We start from the raw sequence: 14,433 nt of genomic DNA on the forward strand, positions 1-14,433 counted from the left end.
AGAGGAGACCGACTGGAAGTGTGTAAAGGTCGTTGATGAAATAAGGATACTAAAAACACTTTTATAAGTAAGACGTGAGCAGTGAAATGTACTCAAGTACAAGGAGTAGCTTTTATTTTCGTAGCATAAAAATAAAGCCCTGCGAGTCCTATTATTGTGGGGTCTCTAGTGATAGAATCACTAGTAGTAGGCCTACAGTAGATTGTATCACTCTAACCAGTCCAACCCAGTTCCACATATTACCAAAGAAGACAAAATAATGTTTCCTTTCTTTATTTGTATAACTACGGTTATTCTTGACTTTCATAATCCATTAAATTACACAGCATCTTTTTCTGAAAAAACAACAACACACCCTCTAATACTATCACTGATCTGCAACCCAATTAATTATACTTGCAACCCCATAATCATAAATACAAAACAAACATTACAAACATATGTTAAAACATATAAAATATTATTGCACAACATTTCTATGGTCCTGAGTATTTACTGGACACATTTATGTCATAATCTAAAAATAATAGTAATCCATTCAATCCTGTTGTATTATTTAAAAATAATAATAATAAATTGTTTCCTTAGCTCACAAAGGCTTAATTTATTCTCTTTGTAGTTGTTTAAATTATTATTTTAAAAGTGTATTTAAGCAAAGATATCAAAAAGATTAATTTGCAAAAAACATCACTATTTATTTTCAGTAGATTTAGAAAGTTGCTTAAATTAATATAAACCAAGACTTATCTGAAACTGAATGAGTATTCAGTATGAGGGTGACTACTACTATCTTCTCACAGTCCAAAGACATGCATCAATCAGTGGGGTTAGGTTAATTGATGATCTTTAAAGTAATAGTGTGTAAAATCTCACCACTAGATGTCTGTAGATTGCAGTCAAATGAATTCTGTTTTTTTACCCCTCCCAATCCAAGTGCATAATTGTAACTATGGTGGCTGCTATAATATGACAAACTTGTTTTAGTCAACCAATGGAGATCAGAAACTTAAAACTTAGACTGTACCATAATTTTAGCTTATAGTCGACTGTTGTTGTTTAGCTGGCTTATTGTCATCTGTCTGGACACAACAGGATTGCATGTCAAATCTGCTGACAAGAAGAAATTGTGACAATATGGTAAATGGTAAATGGCCTGTATTTGTATAGCGCTTTTCTAGTCCCTAAGGACCCCAAAGCGCTTTACACAACCTGTCATCCACCCATTCACACACACATTCGCACACATATCAGAAATAAATAAGCACATTTATCCATGTTTTCATGTGTTTTCAGTTCAGGAGATGGGGCTTGAGGATGCTTATTCTGTTGTCTCTTTTCTTTGTGTTCTTGCTTCCTTGGTGAAGGGGACCCCCTCTCAGATGATAAAACATAGATACTTCATATCTTGAATCTGAATTTACCTCCATGTTTTCTTCTCCTCCATCTTTGGTGTATAACCTGACCTGGACAAATCTACTTTTTTCACGTTTTTTTTATAAATTTGTTTTTTGTATTTTTAATACAGAACGGAATTTTTTTTAATGTGTCAGTTCTTATTTAACCATTCCTAAACTCCTCCAGAAATAGTAAAATAAAAAGCAAACATAGATGTAGAACTATGGTTTTGAGATTAAAAGTGTTCTTGCTGGTTTTCCTACCTCCTATAAAGTAATATTGTCTTGTCTTTTGTCAGCATAAATAACATAGGTGAGAGAATTTTTATAAAGTCAACCCAAAGCATACATATATGTTTGTCTGACATGTTCAGAAAGAAAAAAAAAAGAAATCTTTGGCATAAATATGATGTACATGTTTAATCAGGTTACTTCCCCAAACAAAAGACAGAAAAGTACAGGGACATGAGACTAACTTGTCAACTCGTTATACTCTGACTCTCATGTCAGGCAAAAGACAAAAACATATCTGCATGTGTTTTATCCCAGCAGGGATAACCTTAAGCAATACAGAATTCCAGAGTCTCTGAATTTTTGTGTGCTGCCTGAAACTGCTTTCCTTTACATAAATAAAGACATTTGAACCATAAAGTTAGAAACTGATACATCATAATTCATCAGAATGGTTGTTCACCAGCACGAGCTATTAATAATAACTTTTTTTTATTGCCTTCGTTTTACAAAATATGTTTTGATTTGAACTCAATCGACAAAGAACATCTTAAAATAAAATTTCATCTATTCTATTTTTATAAAAAAAAACAAAACCAACCCCTGATGAATATCTCCAAATTTCAGGAGATGATTATCTTAACGTGGGGCAAGCTAGGCTCCTGGATTTGTCTCCCAGTCTGTTGTATCTAAAGCAAAAACAGAGGTAAAACAGCATGTAAAAGTGTGCAGGTGAGGTTTTAACATGGATTTTTGCGAAAGAATTCTTGTAGCTGATGGTGTGTTTAATCTTAAGTGTTACCTGTCATTTTTGTTCCCTCTCTGGTCTCAGCTGGAACCCCAATCCCGTACTCATTTTCTCCTGTGACTCTAAAGAAATAGATTCCTCCCTCCTCCAGGTCGGACACCTTGTAAGACAATCGGCGACACTTGTCAGTAAGTTTTATCCATCCTGTTCTGCTGATGTCTCGTATGTCTACAAGGTAGTTCTTCACGGGAGACCCTCCCTCATTCTCAGGAATGTCCCAGGTAACAGTGGCAGAGTTCTTAGTCACATCTTTAACTATTATATGAGCCGGGGGACCAGGTGAATCTAAAACCCTCACATTTAGGGTCAAAGAGGCAGATCCAGCAGCATTTTGCAGTTTGACAGTATATTTGCCAGAGTCATCACGTGTTGCTCGTTCCACTGTGATAGAGGTGGCAGAGCTCGTGGTGTTGATCATTCCTCTGACTCGCAGATCAACATCTGCTTTCTCCCATGACACACTGGGAACAGGTTTGCCTGTGAAAGGCACCGTCAATGTGAAGGAGCTGCCACATTTAACAGGCAGAGTCTTTCTCATCTCAGGGTTAATGTGAATCTCAGGCTTCTCCTCTCGCTCTGTAGCTACTTCGGGGTCTGTTTCTGGGCTAGGCTCACTAATACCAACTTTATTTATGGATCTGACAGTAAAAACATATGCTGTCCCCGATGTGAGTCCAGTTACTGTAAACTCTGTCCTATCTGTGTTCTGAACAGCAACAGTCCAGTCTTCTTCTGTTGATTTTCTGAATTCAACTTTGTACCCTGTAACTGCCGCTCCACCGTCAAACACCGGTTTGTTCCATGACAGAGTGATTGAAGATCTGGATGAATCAATTATAGTGGGCTTTACTGGAGGGGAAGGAAGAAACTTTGGATCCTCTGCCAAGGTGAGTGGGCATGGCAAACTTGGTTCACTTAGCCCAGCAGCATTCTCAGCAAAGACTCTGAATTCATACTCAGATCCCGGATGCAGACCAGAGGCTTTGACTCGTAGGTCATAGACTGGCTTCTTATTGACCCGGACCCAACGGATGCCCTGCTTCTCCCTTTTCTCTACAATGTAACCGCTGATGCGGCTGCCACCATCAGAGGCGGGCGTCTTCCAGCAAATAGTCATCGCTTCATTGGTTGCACTTGTGACCTCAACATCTGTTGGAGCAGATGGGATGGTAAAAGGATCCATGGCCTTGACTGGGTCACTTTCCAAAGTCTCACCCTCACCATATTTATTGACTGCCCTCACCCTAAACAGGTATTCGTTTCCTTTGACAAGTTTGGTTATCTTGCAAGTAGTTGACATCATGTCACCATACACAAGGGTCCAGGCAACACGGCTGGTTTCACATTTCTCAACAATGTAGTACATGATCTCCGCCCCACCAGTCTCATGAGGAGTTCCCCATGAGAGGGTGCACTTTTCTGCTGAAAGTCCAGAAACTTCAAGGGGTCCAGCAGGTGGACCAGGCCTGTCTAGTACTTTGCAGGTGATAGCCTTAGATGTGGTGCCCCCTGTATTCTGGAGAGTAAGAGTATACTGCCCAGAGTCTTTCCTAACACTTTCTCTGATAAGCAGAGAGGTATGCGTTTTTGTTGCGGTTATTTCAACTCGTCCTGTGGTGCCAATATTTCTACCATTCTTCAGCCAAAACACTGTAGGGTTGGGGCGGCCTGAGATGACAGCTTCTATTCTTAGGAGGTCTCCTGCTTTGACAACCACCACCTGTCGAAATTTGTCTTCCAAGATAATTTTGGGTGGCTCTACATTGTGCTGTGCTGTGACAGGTCCGGTTGTTTCAGAGGGTGGACTGAAGAGCTCCGCTGCATTCTTTGCAATAACACGAAAGTTGTACTGTTCACCCTCTGTAAGGCCAGTCACTTCAAAGAAGGTGTCCAATAAGTTTGTGAAGTTACACTTAAGCCAGCAACTATCGGGCAGTTCTTTGCGCTCAACAATGTAACCAGTTATTTTAGCGCCACCATCATATTCTGGCTTGTCCCACGAGAGAGTTACTGAAGTGTTAGTTAAATTGGTGACAGTGAGGTTGCCTGGGGGGTCACACTGGTCTCTAGCTGCTACAGGATCAGATGGCTTGCTACAGGGTCCAACACCTGCCATATTCTCTGCACACACCCGGAACTCATATATAAGACCCTCCTCAACACTTGTCACCTTATACTGGTTTTCCGTCACTGGGCTTTTGTTCAATTTTTTCCACAGAATACTGCTTTGATCTTTGCATTCAATATGGTACCCAATAATAGGGCTGCCGCCATCACTCTCCAGTTTGCTCCAAGCAATGACCATAACAGACTTTGAGGCCTGCACAACATGAAGATTGGGTGGTGAGCCAGGTGGCTTGAAGGGATACTGAGCAACAACAGGCTCTGACTCAGTGAATTGGCTCTTTCCATAGCGATTCTCTGTAGCAACACGAAACTGGTATTCAGTGCCATGTGTCAGACGGGAAATTTTGATTGATGTTCTTGCAACTGTAGCTGATACACTCTGCCATAATGTACTGCCTGTATCTCTTTTCTCAACAACATAATTAGTGATTTGACATCCACCAGTGTAATGTGGAGGCTGCCATGACAGAGACACAAAGTCAGCACTGACATCATCAACACTGAGGTCTGCTGGAGGACCAGGCCTTTCAAAAACATTAACAAATACTTGAGCAGAGGTGGTTCCAACGGAGTTGTTCAGGGTCACCTCATAAACACCAACATCTATCCTGGTTGCATCTTTGATAATGATCTGAGATGACGTGTCAGATGTGCTCACATTTACTCTGCTTGTCTCTTTCAGTGCATTGCCGTCTTTTTTCCAGGTTGCTGTTGGTGGTGGTACCCCTTTAAATGGAACATCGATCTTTAAATCATTTCCTGCCTTCACACTGAATGTGTTGGACAGCAGACTGATCATAGGCTCAGTACTGGTATCCTTTACTATCACAGGTGCCAGCAGGCATTTTGGCTCACTCTTTCCCTTCTCATTCACTGCACACACTCTAAAGAAGTACTCTTTTCCTTTTGTCAGGCCATCAATAATTGCATCGAGCGCTTTACTCTCTGAACATTTTGTCCATGTGTCATCTCCCTTAGCTTGCATTTCTACAATATAACATGTGATTTTGCTTCCTCCATCATGGGCTGGCTTTTCCCAAGAGAGTCTTGCACTACTGCATGTGACATCGTTGAGTGTGATCTTGCCAGGAGGCAGGGGCACCTCAGAGACTTTAATAGCTACCGTGGTTTCTGCTGGCAGCCCAGTGCCAAACTCATTCACAGCCAGGACACGAAAATAATAGAAGCATCCTTCCTGTAAATTGTCGATCTTATATGAATTCCTCATGCAGTTGCTAAAGACGCTTGTGAATGCTTTTCTAGTCTCCTCTCGCTTCTCTACAATGTAGTGCGAAATCTTTGCTCCTCCATCAATCAAAGGTGGCTCCCAAGAGATGGACACAGAATCCTTCTTTACATCCTTAACCTCCAAGTTTGTTGGTGCACTGGGAGAGTCCAAAACTTTCACATTGATGAATGCTGACTTGGAGCCACAGCAGTTCGAAGCCGTCAACACATACTTCCCAGTATCATTTCTGTTGACATTTTCAATGAGTAGCACAGTATAGGAGCTTGTTACCTCGATCTGAGCACGCTCACTGAGGGTGTCACCTTCCTTTGACCATTTAACCTCAGGCTCTGGCCTTCCTCTGATGGTAACAAAGAGATGTAAAGTGGAACAGACTCGAACGCTGACAATCTTCCTCAAGGCAGCGTCCAGCTCAATCTCTGGTGCCTCTACTTTTTCGGCTGCAACCACAGACCCAGGTAGATCCACATGGTCTCCGACTCCAGCAGCATTTATGGCGCGAATACGAAAATTGTACTCTGCATTTTCTCTCAGTCTTTTCACAGTGTAATTTGTGTCCTCTACACCTGCGCTTGGTGTGCATGTAATCCACTCATCATCTGTTGCTTCTTTCATCTCTACTACATATCCACTGATGGTGGCTCCTCCATCATAGATTGGTTTTGACCAAGCCAGAGACACAGTACTGCTAGAATAGTCTGTCATTTTGGGGTTGGTTGGTGGACCAGGCGGGTAAGTAGCTTCACATACTTTTATATATTCACTTGGATCACTGGGAGCACCCACACCAGCTGCGTTTTCTGCAAGTATTCTAAACTGGTAGTAATGCCCCTCTGTGAGCCCAGTACATCGGAAACGCAAATCATTTAGTCTTCTCTTGTTGCATTTAGTCCACCTGACACCCTCTTTGTCAAGTTTCTCCACAATGAAGCCATCAATCTCTGAACCTCCATCAGTCTCAGGCCTTTCCCATGTTAATGTTACAGAGTCACCGGTAACAGCTGTAGCTATAGGTGTAGAAGGTGCACTTGGTGGTGTGAAAGGATTTTGTGCAATTAAGGGGTCTGATTCCAAAAATTCACCAACACCATATTTGTTCACGGCAGCAATTCTGAATACATATTCTTTGCCAGGTACCAGTTTTGTTACTTTGTAACTGAGAGCTTCAACATGAGCTTCAACTCCTGTCCATGTAACACGACTGGTCTCCCTTTTTTCAATGATGTAATGAGAAACAGTTGCACCTCCATCATTTAAGGGGGGATTCCAGTGAAGACTGCATTTCTCTGCACTGATAACTTTTACCTTCAGTTGTCCATCAGGAGGACCAGGTCTATCCAGGACCTTCAAATTTACTGGGACAGAAGTAGTTCCACCAATGTTAGTGAGGCTTAAGAGAAAGTGTCCCCCATCTGCTCGTGTACAGTCCCTGATAGTCAGGGTTGTATGTGTGAGAGTGGTTTTGATCTCCATTCTTGGTGTGACTTTGTCGATTTCTCTTCCTTCTTTCAACCATGTTACTGCTGGAAGAGGCTTTCCAAAGTAATCAGCTTCAATGACGAATGTCTCTCCAGCCTGAACAACTGTAGTACTCTTGAACTTAGGATCAACTGATGCTGTGGGTCCTTCAATAACATCCTGTGCAATGATGGTTACACATTCTGAAGGTGGACTCCAAACACCAGCCCCATTCTTAGCAGTTACTCTAAATTCATAACTTTGTCCTCCTGTCAGACATGTGACTGTGAACTGATTCTCAATAACATTTGTAAAGTTTGCCTTCATCCACCTGCCATCTGGGAGCTCCTTTTTTTCTACTACATAGCCTGTAATACTGCTTCCACCATCATATTTGGGCTTTGCCCACTGGAGTGTAATGTTCTCTCTCGTAATGACAACGGCTTCAGGTTTACCAGGTGGATCGCAGGGGTCTCTTGCCACATAGCATTCTGATATCCTGCTAGATGGGCTGAGCCCTGCAATATTTTCAGCAAAGGCTCTGAATTCATACTCAATACCTTCTTCAAGCCCACTTGTTTTGAAGCGAGCATCCGGTATAACAAATTTGTTAAGTTTGGTCCATAAAATGCTGTTCTTTTCTTTGCGTTCAAGGTGATAGCCAATGACAGGACTGCCTCCATCTCTGACTGGAGGCTCCCATTCAACCACCATGCTGTACTTTGTAACAGTGGAAACAAAGGGGGTGCCTGGGGCAGCAGGAACACTGAATGGATATTGCGCAACTACAATGGGTGATGTGATTGCAGTACTTTTTCCATATCTATTTTCTGCAAACACTCTGAATTGGTATTCACTTCCTGTCTTCAACTTGGTAACTTTGATTGTGGTTCTTACTGTAGTTGCAGAAACAGTCTGCCACTCCATACTTGTAGATTCCCGTTTCTCCACTACATAGTTGTCTAGTTGACAGCCTCCTGTGTATTCAGGTGGCTCCCAAGAGATGGTAACATAGTCTGAACTGACTTCATCAATCGTGACAGGTCCCGTGGGAGGGTCTGGCTTTTCAAGAACAACCACGGTGATTTCCCCTGTATATTTTCCAGCACTGTTGGCTGCAGTGACAGAGTACTGACCAGAGTGCTCCCTGATAGCATGTCTGATATGAAGGACTGTTAATGACGGTGTGGTTGAAATCTCTAGCCTTGATGTTTCTTTTACTCCCTGGCCATCTTTTTTCCATTCAACTTTTGGTGCTGGGTTCCCCAAGACTGGGACCTCTACTTTTAACTCTTCACCATTCTTGACAGTGAATGTTGTAAAGGTAATCTGGAGTTTTGGCTTAATAGCATTTTCCTTATCTGTGATGGGGGTGGGTTGGACATTTGGGCTGATTTCTCCATTTTCTGCAGCAGAAGAAGGCTGGCCTGTAGTGCAGAATAACAAGCTATAATTACAATTTATATATATATATATATATATATATATATATATATATATATATATATATATATATATATATATATATATATATATATATATATATATATATATATATATATACACACACACACACACACACACACACACACACACACACACACACACACATACATACACATATATATTTGACTGGAAATGACATAGGTATCTCCTAAAAGATAATAAGACGATGTACAAGAGGCATCATTGGCATATTTCTCAGCTTTTATGTACAATTTGTATTGTACATTGAAGAAAACACAAAATTATATGTCTGAGGATTTTCTAAAACTAATCTACTGCTTTTACACTGTTAAAAACTAACACTGTGCTAGTTATTTAATCTTATCTAAGGCATTTTAATCAACATATGAAACAAACTGATCTTGGGAGAAGCATCCTTCTTTTATATACTTCAATACAAAGACATGTTAATGGAATTTATTATTAATAATTTGTTGAACATTTTCTAACTTAACTTTATAACAAAGTACGAATACATGCAATCTATGCACCGCAGAGACAGGATGAATGTGCAACATACCTTCAACAATAACAGTGGAGGGTGACTGGGAAACCTCAGTATCCCGTGTCATGTTTATATTTAGAACGTGAGCTTCATCTTCTGCTTTCTTTCCTATCTACAAGAGAGAGGGGTAACTTTTAATGTTAGTGAAAATGAGATTAAATGTATACATTTAAATAGGAAAATACATTTTACCTTGTTCCAAGATTATAATATTGATTTGGTTATTTGGTGGCTTAAAGTCTGTATTAAGTTTGTTAAAGAAAGCCCTCTGAGTGAGTTTTAAACAAGAATAGAAAGTAGGCTATCTTGCTGAGTGAGATGTGTGTAACCGAAACACTTGAAGGTGTTAAAAATAACTACAGACATGGCCAACCAGACTGCCAACTGCTCTGACGAACACATTAAAGCTGTATTATTATTTAAGTCTTAAGGCTCCCATTTAACATGCAAACAACAACATGCACAGAAAAAAATAACTCAACTAAAAGGACATTTGAAGATCCCTAAATGCTTTCTGTACTATATTACAATGACGTTTAAGATGACTTTCTTACCTCATTGTTGTTTTCTTCCATCGTTTCTCTTAGTTAAACTGAAAATTTAGATCCCTTGTTAATCAGTTTGTTGGTAAAGATGCCCAAAGTGCTGTGAGCCCCAAACGTTTAGGACACAGATACACAACTCTGCCAATCACTGCCTGCTTTATCTGCAAAAGCATTCAGTGACTAAAATAAGCATGGCGGTGGATTGGCCAGCTGCTCATTCTTTCAAAATTAGTTTAGCCTGCATGGCTCAGCTAGAGATAAATGGAAAACGTCTCATCACTTAAATATTGTCCACGTACCATTCCTGTTATAAGAGGGTTTTCCCTGTAACTTCATATTTAGGTATTAATACACACCTACAGGCAGGCAAAGAAAAGCTTAATAATCTTATTTTACTGACCTTTTCAATGTTCATGACTGATAAATATTGTGGGTGTTTGGCACTTTTTTTTGGCTTCAGCTAAGAATTTTGTTGGATTAGAAATGAGTACAGTTCATTTTGAACAGTTTGGAGACAAATTTAGAGAAGCAAGGCTGACATAGTTTGGAAATGTGTAGAGGAGGGATGTACTGGACAAAGGATATTGAATATGGAGCTTCCAGGCAGGAGGAGAAAAGAAAGACCAGAGGGGAGGTACACATATGTAGTCAAACAGGACATAGGGCTGGTATGACAGAAGATGATTCTAGAGATAGAATGAGATGGAAGCAGGTGATCTGCTATACCGACCACAAAGAGAGCAGCCAAAAAAGAAGTATAAAAAGGAAGAGGAAGCTTTAAACTTGGGTGTGCCAGGGAAAGTTTTAGATCCATTGTATTAAAGGTGTAGTGTGTAGAATATCACCACTAGATGTCAGTAGATTGCAGATTGCAATCAACTGAGTTCTGTTTTCTTAACCATCCCAATTTAAGTGCATAATCCTAGGTATGGTGGCTGCTGTAGTGAGTGTAGGCTGTCAGTCCACTGTTTACCTTAGCTGTAAATATAGGTCCATATCTATTTACTCTGGAGGAGGCTGTAAAACTGAAAGCTGATGTGAGCTGATGAGTCAGTGAAGCTCACTTCTGCCTGATGACAGCATTGCTGAGGTGAGTTGCTTAGGATATCCTGAACTTCCTGTCGGTAAGTGCTGCAGTTTTTTGCTGTTGATAGCTGCTGTCAACTGGCGTTATTGAAATTTTCTTTGAAGTGGATCTAACATTGTTGGACTCAAACACACAGCAAATAAACTCTAGTATGATGTGAAAATGTAATCAAACTGTTTAATAGAGGGAAAGAATTATTTTTAGGACACCTGAGCCTAAAATTATCTGGCATAATGTTGGGTCATCGTAACCAGCTGGTTGTTTAGCTGGCTCGTTGTTAGCTGTCCAGAGATGGGACAGTCCTATGTATGATCTGGTGACAATAAGAAATTGAGACAATATTAGGACTAAACAAGCATGTTTTCATGTATTAGAGGGATGACTTCAGTTTTTGGAGATGAAGCTGGAGAAAATTTGATTAGGCAGAATTGTGATTTCCATCTTGATCAAGAGGGCGGGCCATATACAAATAGCATAAACAAAAAAATAACATCAAATGTGTTTTAAAAAAAGTCAAATTGAGTCAACCCCTTAAAAGAGTGCCAAAGGCTTTAGCAAATAAATATGTTTTAAGGACAGTTGTAAAATCAGAAAGAGAAGAGGCCTGCCTCACGTGCAAGGGCAGATCATTCCACAGTGATCTGCCAGTCCAAAAACATGCAGTTAATGGGGTAAGGTTAGTTGATAATTCTAGATTGCCCTCTGATCTGAATGTGAGTGTGAATGGTTGTCTGTCTCTATGTGTTAGTACCGTGGCTCTCGCCCTATGGTAGCTGGGATACAATTGGTAACAGAGAATGGAGAATATAAAAAAATGCACCGTTGATAGCTGAAGAAATCTATTTTTGTTGTTCTTTATGAAAACAAAAAAATTGAATAGCCTATATTCACTGTTCCTTTAAATGAACAAGAGACACCTTGAGAAAAGGGTTTGTTTTACGTTAAACTTCATGCATTTTTTTAGTATTTTTTCCATTTGGGCATAAAATCCACAGCTATTTGTTTTCAGTAATGCAAAAATCACTTTGTCAGTAGTCTAAAAATACATTACAGTGGTACTAGCATAAAAATACAAATGTTAATACTATTATTTTAATGCTATATTAATATACTAAACTAACTAAACTAATTTGAAATGAGCACTTTAGGTCTATGATTAGCTTCACAGAATCTTTTATTCTGAAACAAGGAGCCGGAAATGCACTAATACACACCAGCGAAGAAGAGCACGAAGCTAGCTTGCCAAGCTAACCGGTTGTAGACATCTGATTGAAGATGTAAACATGTATAAACCTTTCGATTGAATGGGGAAAATATTTAACCGTGTTGTTAACAGGCGTTGTAGCTGCTGTCGGTTTGTGATTTGACACGGTGTCAAATGTGAAGAGGTAAGGTCACTGTAAAATTCAATTCAATCATGCATGAATCATTAAAAGCCGTCCATTGAATGAAGTAAAAGTGCTCTGTGAGGTGAATAGCAGGCTATACTGCCTCAGACACTAGTTTGGTACCAGTGCACTGTCTGATAATAAAGCTGGAACTTTGTTCAAACTTTCCGCATGAAAATTACTTAATTAAGCCTCTGAGAACTGAATTTTTTGAAAGTTATACAATCACTTGTTTCAGCGTCCAGATGTTAATGTTTTTTCTAGTTTTCTTGTGTAACTATAGGTATTTCTATAGGTTTTTTGTTGGCATTGCCGGTGAAACAAACGTTATTTGCCAAATTATTGATATCACTTAAACTAAACATGTATACACGTGTCTGCCTGACCTAAATGACCGACCTCAGTGACTCTGTTATCAAATGTAATTCCTCTTGTTTCACTCATCAACAGATTCCAACATGTCCATCCAGTTTGTGTATAGCAATCAGCACTTCGTCACTGATGTGTATCGGATCAGTGGAAACAATTCCGCTAAAAACTCTGCATCAACAAAGTTTGACACCGCCATCCAAGGCGGCTGGGCAGACAGGATGGCACGGGGCATATTTCGCTACCATCTGGGGGATTTAAAAACGCGGGTCCTGCTGGGTTCCCATGGCTACGTGGCTCAGCTGAATATCCAAAGAGGAATAGAGAGAAGAAAGCCACAGGAGATCATGAGCATTAAGCAGGAGTTCAATGCCAAGCAGTTTAACTTTAACAAAATTAAACACGATGAAATCATATTTGAGATGATAAAGGACAAAAAAGGAGGTTCACCTTTGACTAACAATGCAGAGTGTCCTCAACCCCAGAAGATGGTTGTGTTGGTCAATGTTAGCCCTCTAGAGTTTGGACATTGTCTCTTTGTCCCAGATCCTGCTCACTGTCGCCCACAGATCCTGACAAAGTTTGCAATCCATGTCGGCATTGAAGCTGTGCTTCTGAGCTCTGATCCCGGTTTTCGTGTGGGGTTCAACAGTCTGGGAGCATTTGCATCTGTCAATCATTTACACCTCCATGGATATTACCTAGACCATCCCCTCAAGATAGAGTCTAAGCCAGTTAAACCTTTATGTCCTGAAAAGGGATTTTATCGAATTTTGGATTTCCCGGCAGGCTTTTTGTTTTATGCAGAATCAGAGGAGGTGGAGAAAGTGGCCCAAACTATCTGTGAAGTCACAGATTTTCTTGTGAATGATAATATTGCTCATAACCTCTTTTTGACTAGAGGAAGCCCGCCGTGTGTTCAAACGCAAGGTGAAAAGGATTTCTGTTCAAGAAAAGGTGTTCGCGTTGCTGTGTGGCCCAGAATATCCTGCTTCGGTGCCAAAGAGGAGTCTGCCTTTAATGTTGCTCTATGTGAACTGGCTGGACATTTACCCTTTAAGAGCAAAAAGGACTTTGAGCGCATGACAGAGAAAGATGTCGTTGATGTAATCCAGAGCTATCTTTTGCCTGAAGATGAGTTTCACCAGCTGGAACAGCAGCTTACTGAACATTTATTGTGTTCATAATGTGCAGTCATTTTCATCAACTTACAGCTGGGCTGGAAGGGTCTTAGACTTTTGATGGCATAAATGGATGAATCTGGCCTCTGGATTTTGAATTAAATTGTAAAAACTGCAATACTGTACTGAATGTGTGTCAGAATCTTCCCTGTACAATGAAAGAGATTACACATGTTGAGATTTATGATATTTACAAGATAAAATGTGCTTTAATTGGTTAATGAATGTGTTTTAGCAAAACTGATATCAAATAAAATGTGACTAAAGAATGGAGTTTTGTGTCTGTCTGTTTAATGAATTGCTGTTCTTAGCCAAGTTTAATCGGGTCAGGAGAAGATGACCGTGCCTTATGTAAAAGCCAGCAGCTTGAAGGATGCATTTTGTCCTTGTGTTTTGGATACTGGGTATTTTCCACAGCTGTTATCCCAACACGTTCTCAATGTGACAAATCATCAGCATGTTACGCTTTCAGTCACCCAACGCGTTCCTATGTTATTTAATGTTATTGGTAACATTACCTAAATAACTGTCACCTGACAGTTATCCTGGCTCCACCATAAATAAAACTGCACAACAAGCCCAAAG

At 40.2% G+C, this 14,433-nt stretch overlaps 2 protein-coding genes across 3 annotated transcripts; one reads left to right on the plus strand and one right to left on the minus strand.

Annotated features, from left to right (window-relative positions):
* Nucleotides 1-92: 92 nt before the first annotated feature.
* Nucleotides 93-10,022, minus strand: LOC120729589 (titin-like). Its single transcript, XM_040025304.1, has 4 exons — nt 9,833-10,022; nt 9,294-9,390; nt 2,428-8,694; nt 93-2,314 (listed from the first exon to the last, which is right to left on the minus strand). The coding sequence occupies exons 1-4, from the start codon at nt 9,851-9,853 to the stop codon at nt 2,280-2,282; spliced, it is 6,420 nt and encodes a 2,139-aa protein (XP_039881238.1). The 5' UTR covers nt 9,854-10,022; the 3' UTR covers nt 93-2,279.
* Nucleotides 10,023-10,387: 365 nt separating this feature from the next.
* Nucleotides 10,388-14,121, plus strand: gdpgp1 (GDP-D-glucose phosphorylase 1). 2 transcript variants are annotated; one of them, XM_040025308.1, is made up of 2 exons: nt 10,388-10,913; nt 12,749-14,121. In XM_040025308.1, exon 2 carries the CDS (start codon nt 12,757-12,759, stop codon nt 13,852-13,854), a length of 1,098 nt encoding a protein of 365 aa, XP_039881242.1. In that variant the 5' UTR covers nt 10,388-10,913; nt 12,749-12,756; the 3' UTR covers nt 13,855-14,121. The 2 variants fall into 2 exon arrangements, with proteins under 2 accessions (XP_039881242.1, XP_039881241.1); XM_040025307.1 differs by lacking the exon at nt 10,388-10,913 and adding an exon at nt 11,987-12,298.
* Nucleotides 14,122-14,433: the final 312 nt, after the last annotated feature.

The sequence above is a fragment of the Simochromis diagramma genome, unplaced genomic scaffold (assembly GCF_900408965.1).
Source record: "Simochromis diagramma unplaced genomic scaffold, fSimDia1.1 OVJJ01000293.1, whole genome shotgun sequence".
NCBI lineage: Eukaryota > Metazoa > Chordata > Actinopteri > Cichliformes > Cichlidae > Simochromis > Simochromis diagramma.